General features: G+C 43.1%; 1 protein-coding gene and 1 long non-coding RNA gene across 2 annotated transcripts in view; both read right to left on the reverse strand.

Annotated features, from left to right (window-relative positions):
• Positions 1-4,521, reverse strand: part of ano10b (anoctamin 10b) — a 13,630-nt gene extending 9,109 nt beyond the window's left edge. Inside the window, exons 1-3 of the mRNA XM_084476799.1 lie at positions 4,417-4,521; positions 4,203-4,270; positions 1,823-2,070 (exon numbers count right to left, since the gene is read on the reverse strand). Of these exons, the coding sequence (XP_084332925.1) occupies positions 1,823-2,063 (241 nt within the window). The 5' untranslated portion in view covers positions 2,064-2,070; positions 4,203-4,270; positions 4,417-4,521. The remainder of the gene's footprint in view (positions 1-1,822; positions 2,071-4,202; positions 4,271-4,416) is intronic.
• Positions 4,522-11,480: 6,959 nt separating this feature from the next.
• LOC311357700 lies at positions 11,481-13,035 on the reverse strand. Its single transcript, XR_014637892.1, has 3 exons — positions 12,879-13,035; positions 12,669-12,734; positions 11,481-11,519 (listed from the first exon to the last, which is right to left on the reverse strand). It is a non-coding gene; the product is annotated as an uncharacterized lncRNA (long non-coding RNA).
• Between the last annotated feature and the right edge of the window lie 4,465 nt (positions 13,036-17,500).

The following is a 17,500-nucleotide window of genomic DNA, read 5'->3' on the forward strand; positions in this document are numbered from 1 at the left end:
ACTTGCCCCAACTCTGACAGCTTTTAAAACAAGACTGAAGACTTTTATGTTTGCTTTAGCTTTCAGCTAAATCTTAAATCTACAATGCTTTTTTAACTTTGCCTTTATTTTGTATCTATTTTTTATTACATTTACATTTAGGGCATTTAGCAGACGCTTTTATCCAAAGCGACTTACAATAAGTACATTTGTCATAAGAAGTGAAACAATATATCGCCGTCGGTACAGTAAAGACGTTCATAGAACCAAGTGCAAGTACTAACAATCGCCAGGCTAACCCCATTCCCCGTATACAGCAGTGATAGCTAGCTACTGCAGATGCTACACAACTAAGTACATGCTACACAACATGCATACACAACACAATTAAGTACATGCTACACAATTAAGTACAGTGAATGAATACAACCTGCATTAAGTGCGTTCATCAAGTGCCAGGACGTACAACAAACAATAGTGAAACAGACAAATAAGGGACTGAATGGCTATGTAGAGTCTAGGTGAACTCTGAACAGGTGGGTTTTGAGTCATTTGCGGAAGCTGGTGAGCGACTCTGCGGTCCTGACATCAGCAGGGAGCTTGTTCCACCACTGTGGTCCCAAGATAGAGAAGAGTTGTGATTTAGCTGATCGACCTTTGGTTGCTCTTAGCGATGGGGGTACCAGAAGTCCAGCTGAGGTAGTTGAGCGAAGGGATCGAGCTGGGGTGTGTGGTTTGACCAAGGCTTGGAGGTATGCAGGGGCAGTTCCAGTGGAGGTGGCGGAAGAGGGGAGTCACGTGGGAGAATCTTATTTTATTACTAACTTTGCCTTTATTTTCTATTTTTACCAGAGAGATACATGACCTGATACCAGAGAGACTGGGTTAGATTCCTAGAATCTGGGTTGGAGTCCCAGAGAAAGGACCAAGTTCCTTTAGGTCGGGTCGTAGTCCCGACGTGGGTAAGGACCAAGTTCCTTTAGGTCAGGTTAGAGTCCCGACATGGGTAAGGACCAAGTTCCTTTAGGTCAGGTTGGAGTCCCGATGTGGGTAAGGACCAAGTTCCTTTAGGTCGGGTTGGAGTCCTGACGTAGGTATCAGAGACTGTTGATCTTAAATACATTGCACTTTTTCTTTTTCTTTCTTTTAATTATCTATTATTTTATTTTATTGTATGACAATGTTTATATGTGAAGCACTTTGAGTCTGCCTTGTGTATGAAAAGTGCTATATAAATAAAGTTGCCTTGCCTTTACAGTGACAATGATCTGAACCAATTAAAGCTAGGGTGGTGGTAGTCATTTTTTCAATCATTTAATTGAGGGTGATTGGATGGCTTACCTGTCAAGCAAGCAGACCTGTTGCTAATTCTAGAGAGCTTCTCATGTGTTTGGGGGAATAGCTTTGGAGGGAAGCCTCAAAGGGAGGGTGGAATTTTTTTGTGGTTGGATACTACTACTACTACTAAAATTGAACTTACTCTGCTCTACAGCTGGTTTCTTCTAATTGCCTACCCTAGCCTTAAATGAATGGCATTGTTGCCTATGTCTGATGTGCTTTGGATTTATGGAGTTATTTATTGAGATTTTGTGGGGTTTCTTTTCAGGTAAAATAGTTAACATATCATGAACCACACCCACAGACTCTTTGATTTATTGTCTGCTCTATTCACTGCCTTTTCTCCGCCCCTTTTAGCTCACCTGTTGGGTGGGTAGAATCTGAGAATAACTAGTTTTGTCCAACCAGGTCTCTTTCTCTGCCGGCTCCTCTAGGTCTCATAAATTTGCACAGGCAAATTTGACACAGACACAGACACACACACACACACACACACAGTCCTCACCTCCTTGTTTCACTGCTGCTGCTATGAGTGTGATGACCCAGTCCTTGGTCTGCTTCTGTAGCCCTGCTCTGAGCTGCAGCAGCACCAGGGGCTCCACGGGCCCCGACACACAGCAGGGGCAGCTGGCTCTGGTCCATCCAGAGCCGTCCTCGCCCGCGGCCCCCGATGCTTTCTCCCCTGGGGTCTTCATCTGCGGGGACCCGAGACCACCGTCGCCTGCATCACTGCCCGCCGAGCTCATGCTGACACTGTATGCAGGAAGACATTGTTGACATATTGAAGTATATTGTGGTACACTTGGTAGACAGGTGTCAACCACCAGTGGTGCTTGTGGTGGATTTGAGAGGCTCTGATATAGAGGTAGTTATTTAACAAAGACTGTTTTCAGTCCCATGTGTCTGTGCTCAGTCAGTGACATACGTGGAAGAATAAGTCTGCATGACAGGGTGAGTGTTTGTTGTATTATAGAACAATTTGGAGTGGACGTCACGATGATGTCACAGCAGTAGCCTGTTGGCAGAAGATGGAGCTCTTACGGAGAGAGGCCACACAAAACACCTACAAAAGGTATTTTGTGCATTCATTTTGACCCCATTCCATCCCCAAAGAACCCATTCAACGCTAAACTGAGCAATTTGTAAGCCATTAAATTCACAGACAGGACGATATTAGGTGGGTTTTGTCTCCATCGTTGTTAACTGAAGTTAACAATACAGGGCTTATTCACAATGGGAAACTGCCAGAGCTTTGACTGATGTAAGCAACCTTTGAGCAGATCAGCATGTAAACAAACAAAAAGTTTTTAATGCTAGCATATCGTTATTTGTCATCTTACACAACTCCAAATATTGTGAACAGTGTAAAACTGTGAACAGTGTTTTTTTTGCATTGCAGGATTAAACCTATTTACAGGTCTAATTTGTAACAGGTTTTTAAAAATGCATTCATTTTGTTTTTTTTAAGATGATTGGTTGTATGTCTGACGTGTTATGTGTGTCTGGGTGTAAGTCTACTCAATGCGTCCAGGGGTCGTTGTGGCCTGCTCCTGATAACACCCCTTATCAATTTATGGGCCGTTATCAAATTAACTGAGAGGTTCCACACTTATACGCATTTGTGAATTGATCTTGCAATTAAGTATTTGATGTCCACAAAATCAGTGTGGGTCTGGGAGTTCCTCCCCTTGTGTCTGTAGAATATTGGTGAATATTTAGTGTCTCTTTCTTCACATTTCTTAAGTCTATGAACAGGCCAGTGCCTCTCCTACTGATACCAGGTGTTATTTCCAACATTCCTCCATTTGTTATGTCTCAACAAGGACGAACCAACCTGGTCGTCTGGGGCATAGCCAGGGCCATATACCTTATCAAGGGAGAGACTGCATCTGTTCTTTTGTTATTTACATTTTCTTATTATAATACTCGCGCCAAACCTTCGGTTGGGTGAGAAGAGGGATCGACAGCCAAGGAGCACGTCAGGAGACTGCTCCTCACCACCTACACTATAGATTATTCAACCTAAGTCTGTATCTTGCTGTATTACATCCTGGAATAAACCATCTATTCGACCCTCTGATCCAACCTGTCAAGCTTCCTTGATTTACACTTAAAGAATTACTACTACAATTGGGAAAATACACAACGCAGAGACTATATGAACAGTTTAGAAATAAGCTGAAATCGAGTATGTCTTTCCTTATTAAGTGCCGAAAAAACCTTTCAAATAAATTCTGGCATCAAGAGAGAGAACCATTATAACTTTGTGTTTATAACACAATACTGAGACGACATCAAGAGAGGGTATTTCCGCCTACAAAATACACCATTGTTATTTACAAACACCAATGAGGTTGATTCTATTCTGCTCTATTCTTAGTTCCATAAGCTACACATAAGCCTATTGGTTGAAAGAGCAACATAGCTCATTACTCGCTGAAGATATGGCTGATGCCTTCCATAAAACCAAACTGCTCTCCAGTCTGGTTGTTACATTTTCTTATCATTCTCCTCTTACTGTGTATTTGCAACAGTCGTGCTTGTATTTGACTGACTATCTCTCTAAAGTTAATTCATGCAATACACATAACTTGTCAAGGCCATAACCACAATAAACAGAATTGAACCTAAACGGTCAGCCAACCTTATCAGATGTGGAGCTTCTGCGACTCTACTTTGGATATGATGGTCCTGGGACACGTTTGGAGGAAGCTGTTTCCATGGCTGGGCTCAGTACAGTGAGATCACTTTGCTGCACACACTATGGCTGCTCTGACTGTGCATGCAGAGGTGTCCTTTTACGACACACGGTTTGGAAAGTGAACGACAGAGCAATTGAGAGAGATGAGAGATACTCAGAGGGATGACCAGGATGAATGACAAACCTGCAGGATAAGTGGGGATGAGGTCCTGGTTTGCAGTGGAGTGACAGGCCCACAGCCCCGCCACTGTTCTGTTGACCAACAGTCAAACATAAGAGGAATAGAGAGAGCCAGCAAATCACACAGTGCTTCACTTTACCTCCGACATCATAACAGAGACCACAAGTTCCTGAAAATACAGACAGATACTCCTATCTGCTCGTAACCACACACTTACCTTAGGGTTCTTCCTGGGAGAAAGTGAGGGCGTGTTTGGCTATGTGTGTGTGTGTGTGTGTGTGTGTGTGTGTGTGTGTGTGTGTGTGTGTGTGTTTGTGTGTGTACGGCAGGAATGCAGACAGCTCTCTAGCAGGGTGTGGAGGCTTGTTGGTAGCCAGGCTCCTCCCTGCAGGGATGTCCCATTAGATCTACTGCAGCCCCAGGTCCTAGTGCCCACCCATCCCAGGCCAGCGCATTCTTTATTTACTTTTATGTTGTTGATGTTGTTGCCTCCACCACACACACTTAAACAACCATCCCTTGTTTAGTTTAATTGAAAAATCCTTGTTGGTTAATTACTATTGGTCAAAGGGGGAATGTTTAAGACGGTAATGTATCATGTTAAGAGGTGAAACTGTTTTGAAATAGTTTGCTTAAGCCCCTTATTGTATTATTATGTTTGATTTATATTAATTAATATTTCATATTAATGTATTTATATTAATATATTGTGTTCAGCCTTGAAGTTAACATCCCATTGAAAAAACAATAGGTTGAATTCTTGATGCAGAAAAACCCCTCATCGTACAAACCGATAATATCAAACATATATGGCTAAATAATGTATCTATTGGTTAAAACTTTACCTATATAGTTCAAATTTAATATCAATTGAGTATAAAGTTAGCATAAGTTGAGTGTACGTTGAGTATCAACAGTCTCAGTTTAGTTTCAGTTGTGTCAGTTGTTCCATGTCAACATTGTTTAATTTGAAACGGAATAAGGTTATCAAGAACATATCCATATATATTAAAGGTACTGTTATCTGACAGGCAACATCATTTTGTTACATAATCAAGTGAATAGCAATTATTATGATTCACTTGAATGTCATGTTACATGTCTCATTTGTCAACTTTGTGTCTGGTTGGAGTGCTTCATTTTTACATGTCTTCAGTTTCTTCACCTGACTTTTTTTGCATATCAATAAAATATCCATAATATTTAAAATGAGTGTTGACTGAGTGTTGTAAAATATTAAAATAAGTACCACGGGATTATCATCATAAAACCATCATAAAACTTGACACTCAAAAGCCTTATGACAGTAAGTCATAACAGTGCCTTTCTACAGACTATCTATAATTTGGTAATCTACAAATAAGCAATCTATATTGCTATACAAAAACAAAGTAGCCCATTGACTTCTGACCACTAGGGAGCAGTACAGATATCTTTAAATAAATGCATACCAGATATTTAATATGATTGTTATATGATATGCCAATAGGACAATGTGTTGCATGCCAGTTTACCCATATTAACAGTACTCATTGTTTTAGATAGATCATAGTAGCCATGTGTGTATGAGTACATGTATCTTGCCAGGGACTCCGGTGCTGTCCATATGACTGGCCCTCAGTATGACTCATATCATACTGGGGCCCATTGACCACATTTGACCTGCAAAGCCAAACAAACAGACAGACAGACAGACAGACAGACAGACAGACACATTCTATTTATTTGGTTTTAAATGCCAGACAGAAACAACACCATCTTTGGCTGCAAGGCAAAATGACTGTATACCAATATAAAGTCAATTAAATGAAGCTTTATTTAGCTAGCAGAAACATTTTTAGAAATAGTTTAAACAAACAAATTGTTCTACCAACAAAAAACTTTTCTGCAAACTCCAACTACTTATTGCACTGATTTAACACCATATATATATTTTTCTTTGTAAATAGGTGGATTCCCAACCTTCACATACACAACAACACAAGTCCTGAATGGGAAGGATGTTCCCCTTATTTGCATGTCTGCCTACTTGCCTGTCTTTCCATCTGCCTGCAGGTGGTCTGTCCGTTTGCATGGAGGGATCAGACTGCCTGCCTAGCCGGCTGCTGGGATACACACATGCGCCCCAACTACCTGGACGTAGAGGGATGGGAGAAATTCGACCACATGTTTTGTTGTTACTTGATAATAATGTCTTCATCTTTCAAACTTCGTCTTTCTCTACCTCTCTTAAGTGTTGTTTATTCACAATGTCACACACATGGTGAGAATAAATAATTTGTTTGTCTCTGACGGTAAGCGTCTTTAGACGTTTTTTTTTTTTTCAAGTAGCGAACGAATCGCTAGCCTTGTGAGACCACCCTGATCTTGCGAGTTCACATTCGGTTTCCGTTCTACGGTGGAGCGCCATGAGTCTGCAACCATAGACATCTTATAAGTAGACGCAGCATCGACCGCTACTGCCTACTGGCACTGACGAGACGCGGGGCCGCCATCTTGGAGTGGTGATCCGCTCCACTCAGTGTAATTCATTTGACAGGAGCAATGAACTGTCAGCGCATTTAATTAATCTTACCTCACTGAATACCACTGATTTACGTGTAGCTATGATAAAGGACACATGTTTTGGCGTGTTTTATTATTCATAGTTGGCTTAACAGTAATAGAATATTCTTATGCTATAAGTGACCAGACGTCCGAGATCAAAACTGGGAATATAATCCCCGAGAAGGGGAAAAAAACGGTCAGCTATTTTTAAGTAGAAGAAACAATATGATTAGGTTATATATACATATACGTATATCCTACATAAACAATGTATGAGTACATTAGATATCTTAGGGACTTATAGACTATCTCTGTTGCTGCAGCAGCAGAGTTTATTCTGTCTTGACACTTTGTATTGATATTTTGTATTACATTCTTCCCTTAAATTATGTTAGAGTGATTGTTTCATATGTATTTTTTATGTATGTCGCTTTGGATAAAAGCGTCTGCCAAATACAACCAAATTCTGTCTTACCCAACAATGTTAGTATTTCAATATTGTTACTTGAACGACTTATTCATGGTTCCAATTATACTGTGAAGAAAGTATTGTCTTATACTTTGCCTAAAATTAGACAAAATAGAAAATTTCCTTACAAAGACGAATGGGGCCGGGGAACTAAGTTTTAATTTAATATTTGCCTTGTAGAATTCAGCAAGATTAAAAGTGCAAATATATCAATAAAAATTGGGAATTACCATTCAATTCAATTTTATTTATAGAGCGCCAAGACATTACACGTCTCACGGCGCTTTACAGAGTATTGAACATTCAGAGAGAGCCCATGAGTAACAGGGGCGAGGAAAAACTCCCTAGAATTGGAGATACATATAGGAAGAAACCTCGAGCAGATCCACGACTCGAGGGCCTGACCCATCTGCCTAGGGTCAGTTACAGGGCAGTGAGGTTTGTATACATGATAAATGAATAGGTTAGTTAGGTGTAGAGAATAGAACATGGTGTTTAGAGCCACCTGGGGTGTTTGTTACAAAGAGGTGGGATGGTTACCTAACCAGTATGATAATGCATGAATCCCATTTAGTGTCAGAAAGTTCAAATAGTCTAGTGTAGGGATGAATTGTCATAGGGATTAGGAATTGTCATAGGGCAGTAGTGGATCGCTAGGCAGCGCAGGCCAGGAATCCGGTCAAGGGGACAGCAACAGGCAGTCATAGGGATGGGACTTCAGGTGCGATGAGGGCCAAATACAAGGATGGCTGATGACTGGTAATGGTTTACCTCACAAGTGAGGTAAGGGGGAAGAGAGAGAGATATATAGAGTGGGTTAGTATTGCTATACGTTTCATGACGGTTAGTATTAATAAGTGTATCAATGGTACTATAGTGTTACACTATAGCGAGAAAAGGCAAGATATGTTATATATTGATTCATAGCCGGGTGAACACATAGTAGTTCAACAGTAATCCCAAAAATTACCCCATTCCAGTTGTCAGGTAAGTGTGGCAGGACCTTTTCCTGTTTATCACACATTTCACGAAGGTGGGCTACACAAAATTGGGTTGGAAAGCTAGACTAGCTATACTGTATAGCCACTGTCCATCTGATTGTCTAGTTAGCTAATATCATCATACGTGCTTTTACTGGCTTGATATTCGCTGCTATGGTTAAGGTTAGGTTTAGGGTTAGGGATAAGGGTGAGGATGAGGATAAGGGTGAGGATTAGGGTAAGGTTGGGGGTGAGGGTAAGGGAGGCGGACGGTTAGGGTATAGGGGAGGAGAGAGGTTGGGTTACCATACAACAAGCCACACAACCAGGTCATTTTAAATGATTTAATATCATAAAACATCAGTATACATTTCAACATCTGTGCACAGTGAAACAATTCTGGGATGTGATTAAAAAAAAACAACGGTTCATCGTGAGACCATCTGACCCTAACTCTGTCCCTAACACTGAACCATGAGGAACCCATGAAGGAACCCTTGAGAAACAAGGAACCCTTGACAACCCGTGATTTAAGTCACGTCCTGCGAGGTAGAAGTTGCATCTGAAGTCTCCACCGTCCAGCTCCGACGAGGCGCCGTCAGTGGGTCACTGAAATGTTGCAAGAGGAAAAACACTAACCGTTAGCCTTGTAGCATAATCTATGTTGCTAGCCATAGGCCAACAATGTCAATGAGGCTACCAATGTCGATTACACTATGAGGCTACCCATGTCGATTACGCTATGAGGCTATCATGTTGATTACACTATGGGGCTACCAATGTCAATTATGCTACAATATCAATTATACTATGAGGCTAATGATATAGATAACTATGAGGCTAGCGATGTTGATTATGCTATGAGGCTAACAATACCCATTATGCTATGAAGCTAACGATATCCATTATGCTATGAAGCTAACTATATCCATTATGCTAGGAGGCTAACGATGTCCAGCTAGGCGGCTAACCAGATTCCGGGTCTCCCTCCAGATAGGTGGCTCCTCCTCCATAATTTTTTTATTTTATATAATTTGTGTTGAAGAAAATACTTTTGTTTTGAGAATTCTACACTAGAAACAGTGGTAGTAGTTTATTATTCTTTGGACACCTTGTTTAAATAATTCTGAATCAAATCAAATTTTAAACTTCAACATGAAACATGCACACACTTGGGAATTTGTAATTCAGGAATATAGTAAAAGTCGCTTCCCATTGTTTGCATGATTCAGTCACACTACAGTCCAAGCTGCATGACACTCAAGTCATCCTGTCCAGTGTGTAGAAGGTCGAATTGAGATCCAGATGCTAGATCGCTCCAGGCTCTTGCTGTATTGAACACCCACTTTGATTTAGGCCACAGACTTGAGTCATCAGAAACATCCGACCAAATGACACGCAAGGGTGTTTCAGGAAGAGTAGCATCCTCCTATAGCTGAAAATTAAATTACAAGCCAAGTAGAAGTAGAAAAAGTTCCCCTCACATGTGGTGCCCAGTACCAGGTTAAAGATTGCCCCTCTCACACTTAGTGCCCCATGCCAGGGCAACGATTGCCCCTCTCACACTTAGTGCCACATGCAAGGTTAAAGATCACCCCTCTCACACTTAATGCCCCGTGCAAAGTCAACAATTGCCCCGCTCACACTTAGTGCCCCATGCCAGGTTAAATATTGCCCCTCACATGAAGTAGTGCCCCATGCCATGCAAAGATTGCCCCTCACACTTAGTACCCCATGACATACAAAGATTGACCAGTACCAGGTTAAAGATCACACCTCTTTATTTTCAGTTATTAGATTGTGTATTTACACAAACAATGACAATACTCAAAGGAATACAAAGCCAAACGAGAGGAGAGACCAGTGGAGGGTTTGTAGGTCTTTGAGAGAGGAGAGACCAGCGGTGGCTTTGTAGGTCTTTGAGAGACGAGACCAGTGGAGGGTTTGACGGAGAGACCAGCGCTGGGTTTGTAGGTCTTTGAGAGACCAGTGGAGGGTTTGACGGAGAGACCAGTGCTGGGTTTGACGGAGAGACCAGTGGAGGTTTTGTAGGTCTTTGAGAGACCAGTGGTGGGTTTTTAGGTCCTTGAGAGAGGAGAGACCAGCGGAGGTTTTGACAGAGAGACCAGCGCTGGGTTTGTAGGTCTTTGAGAGACGAGATACCAGTGCTGGGTTTGTAGGTCTTTGCACCCTGCCCTTCACAAAGAAAAGAGAACTCTTCCCGGGGCTCCCACCAGCTTCTCCGGGGTCGTTTGCGTTACCGCACTGGACGCCTCGCGGCGCCTATCTCCGCCTCTCCAGATTTGGGAATCTGAACCCGACTCCCTTTCGATCGACCGGGGGCGACGGAGGCCATCGCCCCGCAGAGATGAGAGACCAGTGGAGGGTTTGTAGGTCTTTGAGAGAAGAGAAACCAGTGGTGGGTTTGTAGGTCTTTAAGAAGAGACCAGTGGTGGGTTTGTAGGTACTTGAGAGCGGAGAGACCAGTGGTGGGTTTGACGGAGAGACCAGCGCTGGGTTTGTAGGTCTTTGAGAGAGGAGAGACCAGTGGAGGGTTTGATGGAGAGACCAGTGGTGGGGGGGCTAGGGCTTCAAAGCGTACGGAGGGAAACGTTGGAACGTGCGCCGTGGTTCTCAGGTGCAGGAACCAGGTTGGGTTCTAGTTGCTGAGAGGGACAGCCCTCACATCTCTCCCCCTGGTGTGTCTCCTTGAGGAGTCCCTGTCTCCATCCTGAAGGACGTTCCAGTTCATGTAACTGACGTGACGACGGCCTCTTAAACACTAGGTTCCCCTGAGGGGGAACGTCTACACAACTGAAGGCCTCAAACAGCGCAGAACCCTCGCATGCATCTCTGGTCAGTCAGTCACACACCCTTATCAGTAGGACAACACACATGGGATGTGATGCAATGATGAGGAATGTAGTAGGAAAGTGGACGGATAAAGTATCTTCTAGGGACGAATGAGAGGCATGAGAACCGGGGGGGGGGGGGGGGGGGAAGAGAGACAGAGAGAGAGAGACAGAGAGAGAGACAGAGAGAGAGAGACAGAGAGGGGCGGGGCAGGGCCTACGTGGGGCGGGGCAGGGCCTACGTGGGGCGGGGCAGGGCCTACGTGGGGCGGGGCAGGGCCTACGTGGGGCGGGGCAGGGCCTACGTGGAGCAGGGCAGGGCCTACGTGGGGCAGGGCCTGAGAACCGGTTCAAACTAAACGCTGTCAGCCCACAGCATTAATAGAAAATGTTGTGACTTACAGTTCGCAGTTTCTTCTTCTTCTTCATGGTTCGATCGTGATACTCACAGAATCTGTTTCTTCTTCTTGAGCTGTGAAGGAGAGCAACGAGATTAGTTTTACGGTGTGTGTGTGTGTGTGTGTGTGTGTGTGTGTGTGTGTGTGTGTGTGTGTGTGTGTGTGTGTGTGTGTGTGTGTGTGTGTGTGTGTGTGTGTGTGTGTGTGTGTGTGTGTGTGTGTGTGTGTGTGTGTGTGCGTGCGTGCGTGCGTGTGCGTGTGTGTGTGCGTGCGTGCGTGTGTGTGCATGTGTTAATTAGTGATTAATCCAAATAAGTTATTAAAATAAGTTATTTTTCCCATCTAACTACGACGGTAACCGAGTGCGGAGTCATTGTGTGACGTCATGACCCCGCCCCCCTACGTCTTCCGCCGCCAACTCCGTCATGGAGTCATTTAAGCAATATCACACGAGAGGGAGTGCTGTTGTACTGTATATCAGCACGGCTGTGATTCGGTCGTAGGCACGAGGCCGCAGGCCGAGTGCCGCAGATAATCACACCGTGCTGATATACAGTACAACAGCACGACCTCGAGTGTGATATTGCTTTTATACAACAGTGCTACGAGCACATTTTATTAGTTAACAGTAATAAGAAACAAGAGATTATGATTTGTTTGTTTAGTAATCATTTATTCGGCTCCGCCAACAAAAATAGTTCCGCAACTGAAGGGAGACTAGGCTGTTGCCAGGCAACACATATACAGTACATAAACATTCCTAGACACAAGCTCGCTACTCTGTGTCCTCCGAGTCTGATGATGACCATTCATAGTTCAAATCAAATGTTATTTTTGGAAACATGTCCATCTTTACCGTGCAAAGTTTGCCACAATCTAAGATAGGCTATTTAACAGCTGATGTAACGTTAGCTAATAACGGTTATTAGAACGCCCGTACAGCGGAGTGATTATGTCTGTGAAAAGTCCCAGTGCTGTTATACTGTATATCAGCACTATGGAATGTCTCGTTGTCCAATCAAATTGCTCGGTTGGGACCGGTCGGAACTAACTGTTGTATAATGATAAATATCTGCAGCCGCGTCACCCGGCGAAAAATATCAATTAACTCAATTAAAAACAGCTTACGACGACATACATCCAGAACTACTATTATTCAACTTATCAAGTAGGCCTAGAGTAAAAAACAATTAAGATAAATTATAAATAAGTGTCCTACTCACAGCAGGTCCGGATGTAGCGGGCCGTTTTACTTCAAAAAGTGTTCGTTAATTAACCCGACGGTCAACCTGGAAAACAAAAGGACCAGACGGATCATTAGTTACTTTTATAACTTCAACCGGACGTTTCTAACCATGTTTCGGTTAAACTACTAAAATAACGTCAATATTAACCGTGTAATGGATACGGCTCAGCGTCTTTTTCAATCTAACCTGTGGTGGAGCCAACAGCTGACGGAGCGCGAGCAGCAGCAGCACAGTGAGGCTCAATGGAGACGCAGCGCGATCCGCAACGAGACCCGCGAAATAATCAGCGAATAATCAGCGGAACTACATGCAGGTGTGCGCCGCCATAGATGTGTGTGTGTGTGTGTGTGTGTGTGTGTGTGTGTGTGTGTGTGTGTGTGTGTGTGTGTGTGTGTGTGTGTGTGTGTGTGTGTGTGTGTGTGTGTGTGTGTGTGTGTGTGTGTGCGCGCGTTGAGCGGGGGTGGGAGTGGGTGGGTGGGTTTGAGTTGCAAATTGTAGGTGTGTGTTTGGGTTTGTGTGTTTAAAAGGTGAACGATATGTGGATGAGTGGGAATAAATGGTAGGCCTATATATTATGTGGATGTGTGAGTGTGGTTTAAAACCATATGGAGTAGAGGAATACTGTTACTACCAGGAATTGCATGCTGATTGAAGTATGAAATTACACCGTATGATGGTGTATTTCCTTTTGATGAAAATAATTTTAAAAAAATAAAAAAATAAATGCCTAATGTGTAACATAACTAATTAACTATAACTGTATTGATACAATTACTATTATAGAACATAAAAAAATAGAACACAACTTACTTAAAGACCGGGTAAACCAAAAATAATTATGGGTTTTGAGTTTATAATACCACAGGAAAATATATTATTAACCACCCTGCAAAATTTGAAGGACTAAAAAAATCGCGAAGTATATAAAATTATGCTTCAAAGTTGATGAAAAATGAGCAGTAATCCCTGGCTCAGGACGGTGGGGGCGTGTGCGCTGCAGGCCAGGAAACCACGCCCATCACCGGAGAGGTCCAACGGGCAAGCTAGCTGCAAACTGACAATTCAAATCAGACTCGTGAGCGGTAAAACCATAGACGGGTGAAACCACAGAATGCTAGTGCGCGGTTAATGTATTTATACCTAGAGGGCAGCAGGGGGCGGGTTTATGTGAGTAAGACCGCTTTACGTAACGCGGTCCTCGATGTAGACCCGCCCATTTTAAACCTGCACACAGAACATTCTCTGAGGCCTAGCTCCTCAAGGAAATGATGAATGGGAAAAATATTTTTTACATGTTTTGAGGGACACATTTAAGGCCTAATTAATATGATAAGAAGAAAAATACTGAATTTGGTTTACCCGGTCTTTAACTTAAATATGCAAATTACAACATTTGGGCAAATTATGCAACTATGAAAGTCTTTATAGTTGCGTTTGTTTATTCACAAAATAGAAATGCTATAATGGCATAAAAATAATAAAATCAGTCAGCTCAGATATTTATTGTCAAAGTGATGAAGTTATCAAAACGTACAGAAATCCAAATGACACTAAATGTTTCAAATGACATTAATAAAATAATACATTATATTGTTACTTTAATATTCTTATATTGTATATTTGAACAGTGTTCCAATATATTAGTCAAACATTTACATGTATTATATCTGTACATATTTTATACAAACAAAAACAAGGCGATGACATTATAGTCATACATCAAATATCTGTACAGTCACACCCAATTCATAAAGAAGACATTTATTGCCACACACAATGCATGGACAAACAAATAAAAAAAACGAATTGATTGTATTTATTTAATCAAAGGAATCAGTACATTTCCCCACCCCCCCAAAAAAAAAATATAGATTGCATTTCATATCAAAATACTAATAATAGTAATTATTCAAATAATAATTATAAATTGAGCTTCTTCTCTTTTAAACGGAGCGGTGTGAACTTCTTGGGAGGGCTAGTGAACATGTGTTGATGACCTTGACCTCTGAGCCTAGGGTCAGAGGGAAGGGCTAGTGAACATGTGTTGATGACCTTGACCTCTCTGAGCCTAGGGTCAGAGGGAAGGGCTAGTGAACATGTGTTGATGACCTTGACCTTTGACCCTAGGGTCAGAGGGGAGGGCTAGTGAACATGTGTTGATGACCTTGACCTCTCTGACCCTAGGCTACGGTCACCTGGTTCCTGTCCCTTCGTAGTATGGGCTCTCCTCCAGTACCTCCTCGATGATCGCCTGAAACGGACCAGAACCAACCGTCACCGCTTCAAACCGGATCAATCACACAGGGACCAGAAAGAACGATTCTGACCAATAAACAGCAGGTTACTAACCCAAACAAAAACATTGGTGAACTCTGTGTCCGTGTGTGGAGATTCAGAAAAGTACATTTTGATTGTATGCGCGTATCTCAGCCCAACTTGAAGGACGCTTTGCATGAAGCTAAATGACCAAATGGAAACGTGAAACTAATTGAGCGAATCCAAGACTGAAAATTTGTCTAGACAAAAGGCCATTTACATGGCCTCCGATATATAACCAAACCTGTTAGGCAAATGTGTAGTAAAATGTGTCAGTCAAATAAGGGTAGGGCAAAATTGGTTTTGTGCACATTTTCATGCAGTACTGAGCCAAATAGTATTTATTTGGTATGGAAACGATAACGACCTTGACCGCATGGCTTCTGGACCCACATTATGCCAATATTATTCCTTCTCTGTATCAGTCTACTTTCCTGTCTGTCTTCACTGTTCGATCCATAAAAAAAAATAATAATAACTCATGAATACAGAAATCTAGAAATCAATAACATGTACGCACTCTCAATGTTGTGGGACACTTTGGAAGGAGTAGAGGAATGGGGAATCCATTTTAAACGGCAACATGTAGAAACAGACCTGCATTTGTTCATAAGACACAGCATCCCTGAGGGACGCTTGGTCCATCGTCTCTGAGAACACACAGAATGTACACTTTAAACGATGACACATGTTGTGGGCGTGTGCTGTGCTGGTGCTGCATGTCGCCAGGCAGGACATCTCCCGGAGTGTGTGCGGGCTGGGGGCTGGTCTAGCTAATTAACTAATTGATTGCTCAATGTGCAACAGTTGTGCAGCCTCGCCCAGCCCGATCAGACTCAATCAGTGTGGGTCGGGCCAGGTGAGGCTGCCTGAACCAACCCTGGGCCCCGTTTCCCGAAAGCATCGTTAGCCTAAGTGGGTCGTAAAGTTCATCGTACGAGCATCGTAGAGTTTTCAGACCCGTTTCCCGAAAGCATTGTTGCGTAACGAACGTCGTTAAAAGCCTCGTAGCTAACGAGGGCTCCAGGGGCACTCGTAGAGCGCTAAGAGGCATCGTTACTATAGCCTCAGTGGAGTCACCAGCTGGACATTCCGTGTATTGGATGTATTTTATTCAAACACATCCAATACCACAGAATGTCCAGCTGGCGCAATTTCACAATATACCCCAAAAACAGTGGTTACCGCCGATGTATTACTCATAGACTACTGTTAGATTTAAGTTACTGACTGAGCGTGGCATCTTCCTACAGAAGGTTCTCCAGAGGACCAGGGAGAGGGTGGTCTCTGGAGAGGAGAACCCCCTCCTACAGAAGGTACTCCAGAGGACCAGGGACAGGGTGGTACCTGGCTGATGAGGCCCGCTCAGCGGGGCCTTGACAGAGAGGCTCTGCTGCCACCAGTCCGAGCAGGCCGAGCCCAGCTCCACCGGCTCAGAGCAGCCCTGGAGGACCTGAGGGGTCGCAGCAGAGCCAGGGTCAGAGGTCAGAGGGCAATATGACTGTGGTTATGTTGACATTAACATTCAGGGCGTTTATCAGACGCTTTCATCCAAAGCGACTTGCATTAAGTACATCTGTCAGAGGAGGTGATGCTTTGCGCGAATTGTGGGCTTTACTGGTTACTACGAGATCGATGTAATTGTCGCTGAATGCAATTATGGCTTTAAAAAGCTCGGAAACAATGTGTGCCGTTTGAGGATGTACTTACAACCGGACAAAACTAAATAATTGGTTGAAATCGTAATGAATGAATGACTGACGGCGATTGTTTACATCAATCTCGTAGTAACCAGTAAAGCCCACAATTCGCGCAAAGCATCACGGGGCGGTGGAAACTTGTGGATACAAAAAACTGTCTGATGTCTGACACATTTTATGAATAAATTGTTCCCAAAAAGCATCGGACATATGACCCACTATGTTGTGCTCCATGTACCCAATGTTGACAACGTGACATGACATGACTAAGCTACCAACACAAACAAAGAAAGGAAATTAACTACGTGTTGACAGCTGAACGCTGTATCACATCATGAGCTGGCTGTTCTCAATTCACAGCATGCATCCATCCAATCTAAATCATGCATTCTGACCAAAACTCATGCACTCCCCACCGCAGTTATTCCACTGATTACTCCACTATCGTCATCTCCACTATACCAACACTGTACGAACGCAAACCGTGGATAAGTCAGGCTACTTGGTGACACAAAAGACCTCCCCACTGCACCAGCAAACCTTAAGCAATAAATATTGCGTCTTACCTTTATTTATGTGGCAGTGGTCTGCAGATGCATCCCGTGGTGTCGCCTGCCACATCCATTTAGTTCAACAGGTGATCGCTCTGTGTGTCCATGGTACTACCAACCTGCTCTGGTGCTGTTTACCTTCATGTATTCAGGCTAAAACGACTTGATTGTCTGATGCCTCATCATTGCATCCCAGCCAAAGAGTATCGGTATCAATACCTCATTCGTTGTCCAAGCCAGG

This window comes from Micromesistius poutassou (assembly GCF_964030765.1).
Source record: "Micromesistius poutassou genome assembly, chromosome: 13".
In the NCBI taxonomy this organism is placed as follows: domain Eukaryota; kingdom Metazoa; phylum Chordata; class Actinopteri; order Gadiformes; family Gadidae; genus Micromesistius; species Micromesistius poutassou.